At 44.2% G+C, this 19,693-nt stretch overlaps 1 protein-coding gene and 1 long non-coding RNA gene across 2 annotated transcripts in view; both read left to right on the forward strand.

The window, feature by feature from the left end:
• Positions 1-9,599, forward strand: part of LOC310897407 (uncharacterized protein) — a 61,811-nt gene extending 52,212 nt beyond the window's left edge. Inside the window, exons 17-22 of the mRNA XM_083831028.1 lie at positions 550-712; positions 1,837-1,906; positions 2,827-3,015; positions 6,446-6,577; positions 8,544-8,605; positions 8,680-9,599. Coding sequence (XP_083687154.1) covers positions 1,903-1,906; positions 2,827-3,015; positions 6,446-6,577; positions 8,544-8,605; positions 8,680-8,787 — 495 coding nt within the window. The 5' untranslated portion in view covers positions 550-712; positions 1,837-1,902 and the 3' untranslated portion in view covers positions 8,788-9,599. The remainder of the gene's footprint in view (positions 1-549; positions 713-1,836; positions 1,907-2,826; positions 3,016-6,445; positions 6,578-8,543; positions 8,606-8,679) is intronic.
• A 5,701-nt stretch (positions 9,600-15,300) lies between these two features.
• On the forward strand, positions 15,301-18,876 carry LOC310897632. Its single transcript, XR_014582422.1, has 3 exons — positions 15,301-15,552; positions 15,873-15,946; positions 16,976-18,876. It is a non-coding gene; the product is annotated as an uncharacterized lncRNA (long non-coding RNA).
• Positions 18,877-19,693: the final 817 nt, after the last annotated feature.

Below are 19,693 nucleotides of genomic sequence, written 5' to 3' on the forward strand. Positions count from 1 at the left end.
AGCAAAAGAAGAAGAGTTCACAACTGCAGCCTCTTAGGAAATTGTGGTAACAACCTGTCATCCTCAGAGTTAGGGCTGATAATGCTCCCGCCTGTCCTTGAGCCTCTTGGTCTTTATCTAAATTATCAGCTAGCACGTCTGAAACATGATGGCGTGTGACACTTGGTGCAATACACTCAGTACTCTGGAAGGCAGAATGGGTAGAAGTAGGGGAAATAACACTGTTTTTCTGCGTTTTGCTCCTGATGTGTTAATCCTCTCCATCCCACTGAGCTGTTCAGTCTGTCAGCTACGTTCATGCATTCAGGACTGAGAGGCTGATGTGTATATTTTTACACACCTGCAGACATATCTGTCCTTACTGTGCCAACTTACTGCTTGCAGTATGTTTGGAATCAAAAGTGGAGAACAGGTACAAAAAGCTTATTTTAGCATCTCCTGTGTTAAGGAGATATTCCCACTGAATGATATAGTGATATGTGCCCCTACATCCCCCAAAATAAGTGGAAACATCAGCCTTTGTGTCATCTGTGTATTAATTTACTATAGTACACGTGCTGCTGGGCTACCTGAAATATGTGGAAAGAAACAACACAAACATCCTCACAGAGGTGACAACAACAACAACAACCAAAAAAAACCAAAAAAAAGAATTCCTTCAAGGGGGCAGGGGCAAGGAAGGAAGACTCAGCTATTCTGTCAGGTATACTTGGTGAGTTTTTTTCAAAAAATCTTGTAGAAATGTCTTTGCTTAAAAGGAAAAACTGTTTTACTAAACTAACTGTTTTATTATCCTACGCCCCCTGAGCTCACGTAAAATTATATGATGCTTGAGTCCCTGACTTCCTAAGTTCAACACAAAGAAGGAACCTGAATGCTGCTGCAGAACGCCTGACTGCTGATGTCCAGAATATCTTATGTCATATACGACTTCGAAAGTAGCCACACTTCCCTCAGTAAAGGAAAGAAAAAGGAGGGAAAAAAAAAAAAAAGTTACTTTGCCTTCCTGCAAAGATGCAAACCCTAAGGGTTCCAAGAGGAGAAGATGCATAAATGAGCAAATTTTAATAATTTGAGGATCTCATTGTTTCTAAATGTCTTGGGCTTTGGCACCTTGTTTCATTATGTTTTGGTTTTTTGTTGGTTTGTTTTGTTTTGTTGGTAGTTTTGTTTTATTCTAAAATCACTGGATGCTGGCACTGAAGTGTGTCTATTGTGCAATGACCCTAAGGTAGGAAGGTTGCTGTAGTGGGGGAGATTTGGGAGTTATATGGTCTTTCTGCTTTGGGATCATTTTCCCCCAGCCCATGTCAGTAGACGGGGCTGGTTTCTGCAAGCTCTGCAAGCCCCTGCAGACACGTGCCCCAGCCGTGTCCCCTGCTGTTCCCAGCAGGGTTTCAGGACATTCCCACCACAGATAGCAGTGTCCCTGTGTTTGTTGGGGAGATACTTTTCTATTTCTCTCCTAGGACACTGCAAAAGGCACCATGAGCCACTGCCCACCTCTCAGGGTATTTCTCTCCTTGGGAAAAAAAAAGGCCCCATCTGGGATGAAGGATCAGCCATACATTGGTTGTGGCAGCGTTCTCAAATCACTGCCACTAGCCATGAAGCACCAAGCTGCATCCGTCACTGCTTTCCATAGCACTGCCTTTCCCCTCTCGTTCAGCTGCCCCACGCTTCTGCAAACCTTTTCATTGCAGGCAGGCTATTGCTCTCGCACTGGGACGATGCATTTTTAACAAGCTCTCCTCTAAAGACCACAAGGTACCTCTGTAGCCTTAAGCAGAGGCCTTGACTTTTTTTTATTATATCTTTTTTTTTTAAACTGTGCAGAGAGAAATGCTCTAGTACTCTGAGCAGTACCGACAGCATGATCCTGGCTGAACAGAAGATGAATCAATGGGTAAGCAGTTCCTTTTGCAGTAAAAAGCGTTAAACTCGTTGAGCCTTGTGCCGCTTTGAAGTTCGCAGGCATGACATTTTTCGTGTTTTTATTACATTTTATTTTTTGTGTGTTCGAGCTACTGCTTAGTCAAGTAGATGCTGTCAAATCCTGATAAAGCAAACTCCAACATCCTACAGTTAAATGATGATATAATGCAACACGCACAAACTGTGAGCTTTTTGTTGTTGTTGTTATTTTTCCTTTTTTAGTCACTTAGGGCATCTTTTAAATACATCTGAGAGTTTAACCACAAGGCTGTCGCTGCAGTTTACAAACAAGCTTAGGTAGTTACTTAGTTAACTCAAAATGACTGGAGAAATGAAGACAACTTGTGATTTCCAGCGTTCTGTACTTGCAAGACAGCCAGTATTTCAATCTGAAGAAATTTTGCTTTAATGTGCTTCACCTTCTCCGCGTTCTGATGGAAAAAAAATCAAATGATTTTGATACTTAGTGTTTCAGATGAGAGATTGCCTTTTCAGGTAGTATAATTTCAGCTGTATATCACAAAGGGTAATGTTTTATCTTGCTGTCTTGCTTTGGAAAATCTAGTCTTGCCTAAATTATTTCCGTGCCACATCACCTTGAAGTATTTCAAAACAGTGTGCCATGAAAAGCTCATTGTGAAGTATTTGGCTTCTGCACTACAGGCTTCTGGGCTCTCATTGCTATAACACCCAGGCGCCTTCCAGCAGTACTCTCAGCACCAGGGCTAACATCTGCCTCGTTTTGTTTGCTTTCGCATCCTCCCTTCTGGGGAAAATGCATGTGCAGTGGTGTGGCTGGTTTTCATTGGGTTTCTCCTTAAGGGAGTGGTTTGATATATATCTATAATTTATTTTTTATTTTTAATGAAGATGCATTCTTCTGGATTTCAGGGAGAAAAGGCAAGGTGGAAGAAATAAGTGTAAGTGCTTGGAGTGGTACACAGAGAGGTTTGGAGATGTCTGGGCAGTGTCGGTGTTCTCAGACTGATCTGCAGGAATTGCTGACCACACTGGGAATGTTTGTGCCAGAAGAGCAGCTGTGCAAGAGCTTTAGGCTTGGTTTCATGCTTACCTGCAGAGGTTTGTGACTGTCCAACAGGAGATTTTCTGGCTGACACACTGCAGCTGAGCGATTCAGCAGGGTAGGGGCTGAGCAGGTTCGCACTGCCCCGCATGACTGGCCTGGCAGTGGTGTGGGTGTGGGTAGCTGGCAAGGACAAGCTCTGTGCTATGTACAGAAGTGGTGCTGCTTGTCCCTGTGTAGGAAGGGGATGACCAGTTTTCTGGAGCCTGAAACTTCAGCTCTGATGTGTAAAGCCCATGTCCTTCTGCTGGCTCAGATGTCAGTAGCTACGTGTTGTCTGCATTGCTAACTATTGCAGTTGCTCACTATTAACTTGTCAAAGGAGGTAAGAGGATCTCGTTACAAAGAGCTGCACTATCCATTACAAATGCTGCTCTTTCAGATGAGATTCATTTTACATTGGAATTTTACACCACTAAGCAGACTGGATGGAGGCACAGCTAGTTTAATTGTCCCGAAAGTCAAATCAATTTGCCAGAGGAATGAGGAGCTTTAATAAAGTCGGTGTTAAGCTACTGTGGCTGTGCATCTTTGCTCCACACTTGTCCTCCAGCCACTGGCACACGGATGCTCTCTTCTCCACTGCAACATCTTCACGCAGAAGTCACGGCTCTGTCCCTCGATGGTGACAGTCAGCCACAGGCATTGCTGCCTTGTAAAATTACCTAATGCGCAAGTTAATCTGGGCCTGTTCTTAAATCCAGTGCTGCCTTAGTAAGCAAGCTGGACACAAATTATGAGCACCCTTCTTCTTTCAAGATCTGTCAGTACACACTGGTTATGGAATAACTAGCTCAGATGGGCATTTTCTGATCAGTTCTGACAAAAAGGTAGTGTATAATGTAAAGCAGTTCCTAAACTGGGAGCTCCTAGATTCCTAAACCTTCTGTGCAATATCCAAAGCAAGTTTCTTTTCAGGATAAACTTTTAAAGTTGTATGTATTTCCCAAAAATCACGTAATGGCTGGATATCTGGTGATGATAGGACAGACGACTGTCAGCACAATTGCGAGGAAGAATGGGAACACTTCTGGATAGGCAGTGAAAGGAGAAAGACTATCACAGGCAGTCAGTCCTAAAAGACAGGGAGCAGAGGGAAGATAGGAATGAATATAAAGGCTATGCAGGCACAGGTATATCAAACCTAGCATAAGATCAGTAAGAAGGGGTTTGTTTACATTGGATGTAAACCATGAATCAAGAGTGGCTCTTGTCAGCATCCTCTGTAGGGAACAGGAAAGGTGCCCTCTTGTTTTCTGCCTTCCAGCTCAGGGTCAGCTAGATGTCTCCAGGGATGCTTTACGATTTTCAGCTGAAGGACACACGCTGAGCTTGAACTAAAACTTTGGACTGACTCCTGCTGCCTCTCCAAAACGTTTGAGCGTGTATCAAAGAGCTTCCGAGACTGCACTGGAAACAAGAAATGGTTAAAAGCCATTGAGAAAGGAAATTGCTGGTTAACTAATCTCAATCAAAATTCACCCTTGATGAAGTGCAAATTTGGAGCCACCTGCAGTGGGCACCAAATTATCTTTCAGAGTCTCCTGGGGCTTTAGGTACTTCTGATGTGCCCTTCTTGATAGTATTGTCATGTGCCTGTTATTTCTGCTGCAATTCACTGCTGCAGAGTCTGAGTCCTCAGGTCAGGGGAGACTTTGTCACTAATGCAAGGACAGACACAAGCTTCAAAAGCTCTTTTTGTTGTTTTTTTCTCTTTTTTTATTTTTTCAAAAAAAATACTTATTAACAGAAGAAAAAAACTGAAACTTGCAAACAAAATGGTAAGAGGAGAATCACATGTGTCTTTTGATCATGATTATGCTTTCAGAAGCACATTGGCATAATGAAGAGATAATTACTAACTATGCTGGGTTCTGTTTTCACACATTTATGACGAATAGGCATGGGAGGGGGTAGGCTGTCACTGATTTTAGGCAAAGCCCTTCAGTAGGCACGAAGGAACTTAAACACTGATAGGAAAACAGTTCAGCCTTCATAGCCTGCCTCCACATTTCCAGCAGGTCTAAATTTACCGATCAGCAGCAAACGCAGAGCATGGAGTTGCATAAGCAATGCCCAGTCATTATAAGGCTTTGTGGTAGCATAACAGCAAGGTGTAAGTATCGAAACACCAGGAGCCTCAAACAAAGCAGCTGCAGTAGCAGAAAGCTTTGTATCAACTTAGCTGCCTTCCTGCACATGCACACCAGGTATGAAGTCTTCTGCCCCAATTTAACTATTTGCCCTGGTTGTTGCGTGGTGGTCCCATGCAGATCTGCGGTTCTCCATCACAAAGTCCAGGAGAACTTTGCCTTGAGGCCCAGCACAGGGCAGTAATGCTTCCATTGGGTAAAAACTTCCAGCACTTTCTCTGGCTCCAACACTTTCATTCAATATTGAAAGCCATATCCTTGCACTGCTGCTGAGCAGATTTGAAGGCCAAAGACCTAAAGCCCACACCTCCCTGCACAACTAGAGCCTGATTTTCAGACCTGTAATTAGCACCGGGTAGCCTCTTGACACACAACTTGAAACACGTATTTTCTCATTTACTCGTTAAACTCACTCAGGCTGACTATTTTCAGTGATACAAGCATGTACATCCCATGACCAGTCTTACGGATTTGCTCCAGATTGTGCTAATTACTATTCCAGGTGGCTATGAGTTAATTAGGAAGCTATGTGTTTCAGTGTGCACGGTAGCCATACATAAATAAATCATTATTGAACGCAGAGTGCACAGATATTTGATGTGGCAGATATCCTTTGACTTGCACAGGACAGCTGAAATGCATGTATTATTATTGACCACATGCATTTTATTTTTACATTAATTGGCCTCATCTGGGTTGGGGTTTTGGAGGTCTGAGGGTAAGAGGCTTAATCTGGAGTCATCGGTTGTTATGCATCATGGCCCAAATTTTATTTCTTTAGGTTTCAGGCCAGCCTGTAATGTGTGAGGTATGACCTTCCCTCAGATGCTAAAAGGGTGCTGGGCCTGCCTGGGTTTGGACATCTGGCAAGGACGATAAAAAGCCAGCAAGGCCTTCCATTGGTAAGGCACCACCCATGTCTTCTGGCCTTGAGCAGCAATTCCGTGCCTCTCAAGTGCTTCTTTCTTGCTCATCGCCCTCAAAGGTCGCCCTAGCACACAGACGGCCCCTGCTTAATGAAGCACAGAGGAAGGCCCCCAGAAGCGGGTGGCAGCCATACCTGGCGCTGTGTGACAGGTCAAGATCCCATGCCACTGCTGAGCAGGGAGCAAGACATGTGCTCTTTGCTCCCAGTGCCAAACCTGCAAGTCCCTTCCCTCTGGGTGCCTGTCCCCTCCACGGATATCTCATGGCCTCAGTCTGTCTTTTCTGTCCCTGTAAGGCCACGTCAGGAAAGCAGGGATCAACATGGTCTACACAATGACTCTTGCAGGGGCATTTTGGCACGTCCAGCTCTGTGGCCACCTGCTTTGCTGCATTCAGGAGCTCCCACTGGCTGAGCAGATCCACACCACATCAGTGACATCCATCCTGTCCCAACAGACAGGTCCCCATGACCACAGAGGTATGTTTCTGAAGTGCTACTAAGGGTTTTGTGGTGTTAAATTCTGTTTTGCTAATGTATTTACTGAACCAATGCCCGCACAGCTTCCTGAAAGGCAGACTGGGACTGCTAGCATGGTCTGTAATTTCAGCAGTGCTTCTGAGCCTTCTGACTGAGCCTGTTCTCTCACCAGAGTCACCATTTACTTCAGCACATTTTTAAAATTTTAATTCCTGCCCTCCCCCACGCATGCACGCAGACCTCACAGAGATTTTCATGCATTTAAATGAAAAAGCTGAACAGTTCCCTTTTCTCGTTCACATTATGCAGCATTGCCCTTCTCTGTACTTTATCCTATTTCAGAGCTGTCATGCAAATGAACCCAAATTAAAAAAAAAAAATCATTAAAGTAGTATGTATCCTATCAGCCTTCTGTCTTGGCTCCTTCTCTTCCTGTATGTGTAGGGAGAAATCCCTTCTCCTGCTTGCCCTTCTCTTTCAGGTGTTTTGACTTTTTTTTTCTAACTAATCCAATAACTTTGTGGCTCCCCCAAATGCTCTGGTCTGCCACGGTTGTCCAATAAGCCTCTGTGCCCTTCACCTCCCCACACACATAGTATTTACTACTCCAGGACTACAGAACTCTTGTTTTCTAAAGCTTTTTTCATGTTTTCTTCCTCAACTACAGCAGAATAAAAAATTATCCTTTTCTGTAAAACCTGTCCTGTGAAGCACCTTGTGCTGCTAGGTCAACCCCTTTACTTTATCCACCTGAGATCACCTGGATGAAGTAGTCGCTGTATTTCTTTTATCTGTCTCTTCAGTTATCTCATTGTTTTTAATATTATTTCTTATTCTTTTATATCATCTGAGTCAGCTTTTGAGGAAGGCTTGGTTATAGACCTTCCACATTTATTATTATTATTTTTGTTGTTATTTGTCAATCTAGCTTATGTTAGCCACCTTCACCGTGCTGAAAAGTTACTCTCTGATAAGCCTGCCCTTTTTCATGCCCCTACATTTTGATCAGGGACATTTGGCTTTGCTAGTCATACTTTTGCAAGGTAAGCAGCGTGGCCTACCATGGGATTTTCACCCTGGCAATGGAAAAGAAGTCGTCTTTAGCGGAGACTAAACACAGGAAGTGCATCCAGCCCCGGGGTTTCTTGGAGGACAGCCCCAGGAAGCATCATTTATGCTCGCTCTCAGCGCAAGTGTATGGCTCTTGTTATTGGCTCTCCTGGGCAACCACCATAAAGCAATCTCAAACAAACAAAAACCTTGCCTGAAAAGGGAAAACAACAGGAAAATGAGAGTAAATCTAACGATCATGACAGGAAGTGGAAGAGTGGTGGGGCAGGGCTCAAAGGAGGCAAATGTAAATTGTTCCCAGGGAAGTATCTTGTGACTGCAGCCGAAGCTGTTTGGGGGAAGATGGGGATGTTAGCATAGCTCTGGCAGGGAATTTGTGCTAGCTGCAGATGGAGAGAGCAAGAGACCATGGAGCAGGTAAGACTTAACAGGTTAAGGCTTTTGCCTCTAGTTCTCTGGTCCCTGATATCCCTCTGATGGCCAAGAGCCTGCCTTTTCTGAAGAGGAACTCATAGCAAGGTTCCAGTTAGTGGTAAAAACTATTTACGACTTATTTCCAAAGCCCACAGAGGGGTACCTGCCTGGAAGGCAGGAGGCCAACAAATCACAGGTATGAAAGTGTATCTGCCAACTTTAGCACAGAACATCTAGCAATGAATTTAAGCTTCCCTATCTTTCCATCTCCCTAGAAAAACTTTGGACATTCTTGATTTTAACCACACATGGAAGGTGCAATGGTCTAAATCTTAATGATTTGTGGGATGGGGGCTGCTTCTCAGTTTCCAAATATACATTAACCTCTGTCACTGAGAAATAAAGATCTATTTTGAATTCATGTTGTGTTTTTAAAGTTTCTCTCAAAGGTTTTTTCCCCTTTTCCTCTCATGCATCTCAGAAGAAACCAGCCTGCCAAACTGCTCCAGGAAGCTCTTCGGAGATAGAGACATCCATCTCTGTGTACGGTCTGTACTTGTGAAGCAGAGCACAAAGCCCTTTTCCCCATTTAATCCATATTAATTATCTCTCTACAGCTCCTCTATAGTTTCCACTCAGCCCAGGTGCCAAAACATGCACGGCTGCATCTTGAACAAACCAAAGCCTTTCACTGCACACCTGGGAAGTCAGCACTCCAAAAATAAAAATAAATACAAAGGTTTACTCCTGAAGAATTGAGGCTTTCTATGCCTGAGGACTAAATGCTTTGGGACTGTGGATTAAGGCGGATATTTTTAGTGCCATCAATATCTCCTGGAGTTGATATCTCCCAAGACAGATGGTTGTTTCCCACAGAACATTGTCAAATGTTTGCTCAGCCAAGATCAATTTTGTTCCAAGTCCTTTCCCACCTTCTGGTGAAATATATTTCACTTGCCAGACAAAAAATTAAAGAAACAGCATGAAACCATGTCACTCTAGAGGGCTCTCATCCCCATAGTCCTCCTCTGTCCTTTGGCTGCATGACTGACATCTCTTTTGGTGACTGCAGAGGAACAGATGCCCTTGCAGTGGAAGCACAGTGCCAAAATTGAGGGCCAAGGCCGCACAGCAGAAGCTGACTTCCTCTGAGACCTGGGACAAGTCCCTTCTCAGCCTGTCAAGGGGTCCTGCTGCCACACTTGTGCTTAGATTTCCTGAGACAAAAGAAATCCTGAGCTTTTGTCCTGAGTACCTTGAGCGCTCTCTTAAAAAAATGAGGTGCACCGTGGATGGAGGAACAGAAGTCCTGAGGAGGAGACACTGGGAAAAGACACAGAGAGGATGAGTTGTCCATTGCTCAGCAACAACTTCAGCTTTTATTATTTTTATTATTTATAAGTCCACATGACTCTGGAGCCGGACTCTGCTAGAAATTTATGGGGGCAAAGGACTTTCTAAAGCATGGTGTGGAGTGTATGAACAGTTATGCCTTATTTGTAAAAACGGCACCATAAAATAAAAAAGTTTCATCTATTTTCCTTGCTGATTGCTATTTTTAGCAGATCCTGACTTATGGCATAAGGGACGCAGAGTTGGTACTTTCCAAAGTACAAACTGCCTTACAATGCCTAATTGTTAAAAGTAAGAAATTTTGGTAGCCAGGACCAGTAGCAGCTTCTGAAATCTTATGATGATTCCTTCCTGTTGCGCTTTTGCTTCTCATGGCTGTTTAGGCTGAAAACTTTTAATATATGGTTGTTTTCTAGCTAGGACACTGGCAATTCAGGATCAGTAGTGTGTGTCTCTCATCTTTATTACTTTATATATCATAATCATTCTGATTTAGTTTTGTAATGCTAAATTATTTTGAAAATGCTACAAAATCAAATTCTTTCTTCCACAGACTGGGAGGTAAATTTGATCATCTAGAAAACTCTTTCTATGTTGCTCCATAATCTTCTTTGTTATGGTTTCACAGGCAAGTGAGGCTCTTATTGGAAGAGAAATCAGTGCTATGACACACAAAAATATTTTCCTGCACTAATTTCTTTAGGTTAAGATTGGTCTATTTAGAGCAGCCTAACTTCTTAAGAAACCCTACATCATCAGACTGCTTTTATGGAACAAAACATTGGGTGACTGCTAGTCTTGGTATTTCTGCTCTTGCTTGAGATTTGCCTGGTGTTTGTTAATATTTCAGTTCTGCTTTTTCTTAAGGATTAACAATTTCTGATCCTTAACTCATATAGGAGGCATTTTCAGCCTCCTCCCTCCTGTGAAATGAGCATCTTCTCCATTTTGGAAATAGAGTATATACAAATATGTACATATTACATACACATGCCCAAATTATTCCTAAATTGTTAACCTGTGGAAATCACTTTCTGTCATGTCCAAGTCTCCCTGTATTGGCCAGAGGGACTTTTTAGAGAAACCTATAAATGTTTGCAGTGCCATACTGGCTTCTGGGAGAGACGTGATGGTGACTGATCATTTGGGATGGAGGTGGGTTTGGGGTGACTAAATCCCTGCCTTCTTTTAAGAGATATGCCCCTATTAAAACAAACATAAACAACAGAAATGCAACAATTCCAAATGGAGAAACTAGAGAGACAAAAGGCACACCTATAAACAAATTTCTGTGGGTGGTGATGAGGATTATTAAGTCTTTCTTTTTTTCTATGTTCCTACTTAGAGCAGGAGAGAAGTCAACTGCTGCTTGGGAGCTTTCAGAGCTGCTTGGAACTGTAAAACAGAGCAAGAGCTTTCTCCTCAAGAATATTCATGTGCAAAGCCCAAGCTCCCATTCTCGCATATTCCCCAGGAGCTCGTCTACCAGATGCATTAATTTATGAACACAGGTAGAGCATTGTCATCATTAAGATCCAAATCAAGCTGCCTATCCTGTAAAGGATGGCCCTGCCTGAAGCAAAACAGAACTGTTAATGCATTTTTTATAAACAACGCTGTTAGAAGATGCATGAAAGATGTCTTGTAAATATTAAACTGGAACTATCACTTTTTTTCTTATGTCATAAAACAGCACAGAAATCTTCAGGTCAAATTCCTTCTGATGCAAATTAATCCAGACCCTTTGATTTCAACATTTTTTCCCCATTTGCTTTACTACAGTATTACAGCTCCTGCCAGAGCTCTGAAACAAGCCTTTTAGGTCGTTCGCAAACGTGGCAAGTTCAATTATGGAACCATGCAATAGTCAAGTTATAAAAACACTTGAATGTGAGCAGAGCAATTACAGAGAGCATTTATGAATATTTAAAGAGATTTTGTCGTTTCCTAAATCTGCTCTGTGACCACGGCTGTGGCAGGTTTAATACGTAGCGTGGTGGTTTGCTTGCCAATCCCTTCCAAGCGACGCTGGCCAAAGGCTGCGTGCAGGCGGTGTGATGCGGTTATCTCCCAGCCACACAGCCCGTAAGGCTGTCATCCCATCTAGCGGCTGCCGTCCGCCTGCTCTCCCTTCACAAGAAGAAGCTTTTATTCCACGATATTGGGGAAACAATTCACTGCATGAGGAGTTTGGAGTATTATTTCAGGTAGCAGTGAAAATGCCTCCAAATTGCTTATTCTCGCGATCAAATGCGTACCCTTGCCTTAACTGTGTTACACCAGGGAGAGGTTTCACTCTCGGTTGAGTATTCACACCATCTAAATACATACATCAGACATAGATGCCTGCCTAATATAGTCAGCTTTCCAGTGTAAGTACTCTGTATCACTCTTGGCCCCTAATTGGGGCACGTTGAGATAATGTGATCAAGACCCTTCTTGTCCCTGCTTGTGGGATCAGCTCTAGTCCCTAATGGCATTTCTAAGAGTGAATTTTCTCTTCTCTACTGTCCATAAATGTATGCTCATAATATGCCTGTGCTCTGTCTAGGCACTTCACCATCAGCCCAACTCCTGTCTGACTAAAGCCAAAAGTGAAATCACAATTGCCTTACAAAAGAGAAGGGTTTAGGCCAATGTTTTGAGTTTAATGGAAATGTTCTTTTATTAAGATATATAAAATGCTTTTGAAAAATTTCTACTGCTAATCTCATCAAATCACATTAAAAAAAAAAAAAAAAAAGGAAACATATTTTGATGACAAGAAAAACTGGGATTTGCCAAAGCACTGCAAGAAGCTTCCTCTTATCCCAGAAATAATTTCTGTGGTAAACCTTCAAGGCGGAATTAATCTCTGAAATCCTTTATTGCTTCCTTCCAAATAATTCTTCACCCCTCAATTTCTATGCCAAGTTTTGCTCTGCTACAACTTTCCAAATGTTGTTTTATTGTCAAAAGAAGTGAGATCTCCTCCTTCTTAATTCTTTAAGTCCCCCAAGTCCTTAAATGTGTTCATGGCTCACATTGGATGTCCATGTGCCACTGGATGGTCCAACTCTTTAGGTTTTCTTCTGTACCCAAAGAACCTCGTTTACTTTCATGATATATATATATTTTTTTTCCTTCTTTTGGGGTTGGTGTTACTTTGTGAGACTAAAGAACTGAAAGCTGAAGGCTGCATAAGTTCCCAGCATGTGCCTAAAGAAACTCTGCTGTTCTCTGAAGAGCAGAGATTTAATAATGAAGGTCACCATAGTAATTTAATGATGAAACTATGTTTTTTTTTTTATACAGAAGAAATGCCTTTTCTTCAAAATAGAGAACTGCAAGAGTTGTTTTCATGCATATTCAAAAAAAGTGGAAGTAGATGTCCTGACCATCATTTCTACTAAATAGCTGTCAGCATTTAATTTGAACAAGACATAGGACATGAAGCTGCTCCATCCTAGCAACATTTATTTAAGTGAAAGCATTCCCACCTGTGCTGTCCTTCCCTGCATAATGGAGAAAAAAAAATCCTTAGACAAGTGAAAAAGTCACAGAAGGCTTGACAAAACTTTGATTTTCCTTTCCTCTGCTGTATTTATTTTTCTATAATTTGGTGATAAAATGCATTTACCGTCAATACCATACTCAATCTAACAGTCAGCTTGTTCATGCAGAAAACCTATACCTCCCCTCTCCTTGAGCTGCTTGCTGCATGCGGCTTGGGAAGCTGTTTCCCTAGGCTCCCAATTAGCTGCCTGCCCAAGCTGTCTTCTCAAACCAGATCAGAAATCCATAATTCCCTTCATACGTCTCCCTGCCAACTGCTGCATTTTATTTCCATTTCCAGCAGTGTCCTTTGCAGGTCTGCCTGCCTGGTCATACCATGGAAACTTTTGCTGGGCTGGTGAGCCCATCATGAGGTGCAGGGGTTCTGCTAAAGCTCCTGCATCCTCTGACCACTGAGATGTTTTGTCTCCAGTTCTCCTGGGCTGCAGGGTGCTCTCATGGGCTGTGGTCGAGCGGGATTTCCCATAGCACAGCGGCAGCTGTTGGCAGTGGCTGGGCTAGAGCAGAGCTGGGTATGGTGCTGGTTTCCCTGCCGTGACGCAGGGCAGCACCAGAGTACAGGCATCCATGGGCAAAAACATTAAAGGGAAGAATTTATCAAATTTATACCACTATTTTTCTATACCACTAACTTTTGTTATTTAGGTCTTTTGGGCAGCTGCTCAGTATCTGAAACTTATTTCTAGACAGAGAGATCCTGGTAATGAACTCCCACTTAACTGATGATCACCCTCCTGAAACAACTGCTCTGGTATTAATGATGCAGGGTTTGTGTTTTTTTGGTTTATCTCTGTACTTAGGTGCACCAGACTTGTCAGACCCACCATCATTTGCTGCCTTCCAACAATACTGTAGGCTAAGATCATGATCTTCAGACTATAGTTAACACAAAGCCTTAAACTTGCAGCGAGGAGTGGCTTTGTCCCATTGCAGTTGATACTGCCTGTGTAACAGCACATCCTGAAACACGTGAACTCTTAAATGCACCAGAAACACAAAGGAACGGGCATGGGAAGGCAAGCTGACCATTTGCAACCCAGAAAAGCCACAGGACTGCTGGAATGAGGGCAAGGCAAAGGAAAAGGGTCCACCCTGGGGACTACCGAAGGCAAGGGGAGTGTTTATTCCTCTGTGAACTCAGGAGTTTCCTGTGCTGTAAGGATTTCATTGTTTGAGCTTCTCTTGAAGAGAAACTGGACTATAAAAGGAGTTTTCGGTGCTTTTGGTGTGCTTTCTTTAAGGGAAAAAAAAAAATCACAGGCTGATCCACTTTCAAGTTCAAGCCTATGAAGGGTCCAGGCATAAGAGATGTACACACGCACATGCACATACTCAAGCTATCTGCATTTTTCATTAACAGACAAGAAAAAACCATTGCAGTTCTGAAGCATTTCACTTTAATCCCTTGCACAGGCCACATAGCTAGAGATAACTATGGGAAAAGGAGCAATTACAGTTAATCAATAATGCTCAAATGGCAGCAATTAAAATCCTGGGGAAAAAAATATTAAAAAGAAAGATGGCAAGGTAATGGCAAGTCATCCATCAGCCATTCAGAGCATTTTTGCAGATTTCAAATTGAAGAAAGGAGGAGTTTTTAATTAAATCATCATCTGAGAACACCATTGATCCTTCATGTTAGACAATTTAGAGTGTAAGAAACAGCTTTGAATGGCCATAATCATAAAAGATGCGTTTGTTTTCTGCCAGAACGAGCCCCTTGCCTGGCTGTATAAAAAAAAGATGATTCTGCTGAAACAATATGGGAGAGCTTTCTGCTTTTAAATGATCTAATTTCCATGTCCTTAGCTGAGTTAATTTAGTGCGGTAACATATGCATTTGTTTCCAAATACAGCCATTTGTAGATAACACTTCCTCTATAACTCTGTCCCTGCCCCAAACATATATAAGCAGTGAAAGGCACTTGGACGGGGCTCTTCTGCCACCTCCACGGCATCAGAAACTCCAGCAGCTTGACCCAGGGAGTGCTTTTCATCAGCTACAACCAGGGTACAAATTTCACTTGTAGTACATCTCAAAAGCCTTTTGAGGGCTCAGCTCTGGGGGAGCCCCCATGCCTCCACATGTCTTGAAGGGGCAGCACAGGTGGATGTGTCCTCAGGGAGGTCACTCGATGGTTTCAGCAATGATGGCTGATCAGCAGTGTGACCTTCCAAGGCTGCCCAAGTGTCTGCTCCCACCTACTGATGAGGTGGGGGTCCCAACCCACCCAACAGCTGGCCAAATGCTCGGGAGAGGTGGGGATGGCCCCAGGGCTGCCCAATCCACCTCATCAGGAGGCTGAAGTGGTCCCAGGTGAGGGGTTGGGGTATTTGCAGGGTTTTGCTGGGAGGGAAAAGCATGGTGCCTTCCTGGCAGAGCCCATAGATGCTGGAGGGAGTGAGCTCCTCTAGGAGATTTGTGGTGGCTCCTTGCAGGCTTCTTCCCTGTGTTTGTTGTCTTGAGTGCAGAGCTTGGCTAGCAGGGAAGGGCAGCAGGGGTGTGTTTTGATCCTCTGTGTGTCTGGCCATCAAAATCCACTTTTCCCTGAGGCTGGGAGCATCGATCCTCACAGCAAAGGGTAAGTTTTTTTTCTCTCTTTTCTTCTAAAGCTGTTCCCTCTGTAGCACTAGGGCTGATGGTTTACGAGATCAGAGAGTGTTAGTTGCTGTGTCTGGGGCCTGAGATAAGTGGAGAAGTTGCTCAGGAGGTACATGTAACCTGGGTGTTAAAGCTGGGGGGTCTCAGCTCTGACAGAAAGCTGTATGACTGAAAGTAATGGGGTGGTGGTGTTTTTGTCTGGGGGGTGTCTCAGGTGGGGACAGGGATCTCTGTTTGCCTCTATCCCCAAATACTCTGAGATAGACAGCAGGTTAGAAAGCTGCCCTCTTTGTTATATAGTACCTGCAGTTGTGCTGAACCTGGTGGGAGTGCTTAGAGAAGAGACGTTCTGCATTCATGCAGATGTCGTCAAGGTGAGTACTTGACCTCTCTCTGCCTGATTTCCCTGTCCAGCTGATAGCAGAGCTGCTGGCATGACCCGCTTGTGTCAGAAGGGAAAGATATTTGTGGTGTCTCTGGCTGATATCTCAGCTGATATCTCTGGCTGACCTGGGCCATCAAAGGTGAGCACCTCTTGGGACGCATGTACCTCTGTTTCTTGTAATCGGTGCATGTATTAGCTGCCTGGGGCAGCCTGACAGAGAGTCTGTGAATTGCCACATCTGTCACCTTCCTCCATGCTGTCCTAAGCTCATAGCTCCCAAGGTGCAGCCAGGGCACAGGTCCTGATGTGAGGGAGTGGGCAGGGATTGCAAGCAAAGTATGTGCCTTCCTTTGCTTGTCTAGTTGCTAAGTAGCTCCAGCAACAGCTCCTGCTGTGATCCTTGTGCTCAGGGCTCGTGCTGCAGGAGCCATGGATTCACCTCAAGGTGCAGCCTTTGCGTTAAACTTAGCATACCTGAAATTCCCTTCTGACCAGCCAAAAAGCTTTACGTTCAGTAAGTGCACTGGGACAGATCCAAACACTGCTTTACTGTTCAGTCTCCATTTCTTTAACTGGAAACCTGTGAGTCTTCTTGTCTGAAAGAATAAGATGAGTCACTTCCAGCTGAGAGGGGACAAAATAACTTCCTATTAAATTCAGTCCTGTTCCAAAGCCTGCTGTGCCACTCCAGTGGAGGGCATTAACAAGGAACCAACAAGCTGAACCTTATGATGCAATTAACAAAAAGGCATCATCTTGCATCAAAATGTATCCCTGTGATGGACGTTGCATCTTAGCCAGTGCTAAGTCTCCTGCAAGCTGCTTGAGCAAGGGCAAGCTCCTTAATAAAGCAAGGCTGGCAGGTAGCGGTGGGTTTTGGAGAGGAGAATTCACGAATGTGCAGGTTATTCCATTTAAGAAAGTGTTTTTCTTTTCCCTCCTGCTCCCCAAGTCTCCAGCACTGCTGACGTACAAATTATGACGCATTTGTTTGTGCTTCTGTTTCTCGCTTTGGCAGCGCACGCAGCTCTTGGCACTGACAGCCTGCCTCTGTCTAAAACACTGAATTCTCATCTGACGAGATGAGCTTTTCTCCTCTTTGAGTCGTGCCTGCATAAAGCCCCATCAAATCTTGCTGCTGGCTGCCTAGAAACTCTCCTGGGGGCTTTTCCAGAGCTGACGAGGAGTCATGAGCGGGATCAAACTGATGCTGAGTCCTGTGTCATGCTTGCAGGCAAGAAAATGTCTTCTCCAAAGATGTGACCAGAAGCAAAGAAGTTTTTCCTTTTTTTTTTTTTAAATTCTCTAAGGTTCCTGTTGAAGCCTCTCCAGTTACCAACCACTAAACATTCCCCTGTGCTTTTTGATGTTTTTTTTGGTTGCTGCATGGTTGCAGGGGGAGGAGAGAGACAACCACTCATAAAGGAAATCTGATGAAAGAGGGGAGACCTGCCTGTGACAGGTTGTGTCCTCATTACCTGAGCCAAATCAGACTGGCAACCAGAGAAAAACTTGACTTGTCCTCCATTTGACCAAAAAGGTGGTGCAGGTGTCTTCATCCTGAAAAGCAACAGGTTCTTCTGGTAGGCTCTGAGCTCCTAAAACATGTCAGGACATACTTCTAGCCTAAGGAAGCAATCAGGTTAAGAGACTTGGGCTTTTGAATAAGTTCAAGTGATTTGATTGATTGAGTCATTAACCACAATAGAGCAGGGAGATGTGTGCAGAGTGGTGGTGTTGTGTCCGTAGAGCTGGATGTGCTGGAGGAGCTGAGTCCCGGCTATGAACTTAGAGGCAGTGGCTGCGTGCAAGGATGGGTCCCAAACAGGGGTGAATGAAGAGAGGAAAGTTCAGTGCCTAGCCCAGGAAATCCCTGGCACTAACATCTTTTGGAGTCCTTTAAATGCCAGCCCCTTAGGCCCCCCAGACAGCTAGCTGGAAGAGAGCACAGGAAGACCCAGGAAGCAACGGCAGAAGTGGGGCGTGGTGTGCGTTGCATTTAGTACTTTGCAGGGCTTTCTCTTGCTGATATAAAACTGAAGTATGTTCTCTTTTCTTGGTTTCTAATTTAGCGCTCAACAGATGTGCAACTGTTGACAGTGAAATGCCCGTTAAAATTACTATATTTCTAGCGATTCACCATAACAGGATTAATTCCCTAGCAGAGCATTTGCCTCAAACACTCAAGGAAACAAAGCCAGTGTAATAAACAGACCTCAGCATGGAGTTCACACGTGTTTGCTCACCACAGGCAAACCAGCACCTCGAGACCTGCCTCGTGAGTGTCCCGGTGCTCCCTTCCTTGCAGCAGAATGGGCAGACTGATGAGGAGAAGCTAAATTGTACATAGCTTCTTCCTTGCTTCAGCCTTCCCTCCTTTAGCAGGGAAGGGCATTTGGCTTGGAGACCACCCAGTGTCTCCAGCTTGGCAGTCCCACAGAGGGAGAGCAATTCCCAGCATACAGGATTTTCCTCTCCTTTGTACACATCGGTGTTTGCTGTCCTAACATACCAGCCCTGCTGCCCTCTGGTTTCTCTGAAGCTCACAATGACCCAGAAGGCATCAAAACAAGGATGACTTTCCACTGATATTCACCTGCTCTGGATGAAGCCTGAGAGAGGTTCTCAAAACACTCTCAGCGATGCTCCTTGGTTTCTACTTTTCTTTTCAGCCTCAGTGCAAAGGTTAAAGAAGTGCCTCTTCTGTCTGTAATGGATTTAAACAGGAGTGAAACTCAAAGGGAGCCTTGCCAGCAAGCTCTGCTTTCCCACCCAGCAGGAATGAGCCACGTGGCAAATTGTTAAATTGAATCTCACGTTCTCCACTCCGACAGGAGCAGAACATGAGGCGCCACAATCGCAGCTCCATCCCCTGATTACCTGCTGCAGCGTGCAAGCAGTAAGCACTCACAATTTGCTGCGGCACAGCCAATTCATCTTTAAACTGAAATGGCATCTTAATTGTATCTGGTAATAGCTTCCATCAAAAATCACTGAGTCACTCCTGCTAGCCTAGCTGGGACCCTGGCACTCACTTCTGCTGTTTAAGAGACTCAGATGAGATTGTTTTTTTTACTTATGTATGTGATCAGCAAAGCAGCTGTACAGATGCCTGGGGGCATCTGTGTCACTTGGTATTAAGCAGGAGAGAGGGCAGCTGGGATTTATGGCTTGGTGTGTGGCTCCTTCTCACGGCTTCTGCGTGGCTTGGGCAGAGCTGGGCTTGTGGCTGGCACAACTGGCTGGGAGATGGGGAGAGTCTTGTATTCTAATTTTGTGGTTTGCTAATGACATCAGTCATAAATTTCAAGGTATTTTGCAGTGTGGCTTCGGCTCTCACTGGTGTAGAGGATGCAAATGTTTGCAGGTACGGTAAGGGCGAACTTGTTTTCCAAGGCAAACGTGGGTGTGAGAGCCTGCAAGAATTTCCTGGTGGATGTTAAGCCTCTTCCCATTTTGTGGCAGGCTGATGCTAAATCTGCAGACTTTAGGGTTTGGCAGCTGAGTGCAGAACTGAATGATTTAAAAAAAAAAATCTTTCCTCCCTGTCCCACAGGTCCCAGAAAAGGACTTCCCTCTCCTGCCAGCAGCACTGGCTCTTGGAGAGCCACATCCCTCCCCAGGCACCAGGGCTGCCAGGAGAGAGAAACTGCTGAAACCTTTCTGAGCAGCAGCCTGATGAGTGCTGCTGCTCTGAATCTTTTTTTTTTTTTTTTAATTGACACTTTGGTTTAAT

This window comes from Anser anser (genome assembly GCF_964211835.1).
Source record: "Anser anser genome assembly, chromosome: 3".
In the NCBI taxonomy this organism is placed as follows: Eukaryota; Metazoa; Chordata; class Aves; order Anseriformes; family Anatidae; genus Anser; species Anser anser.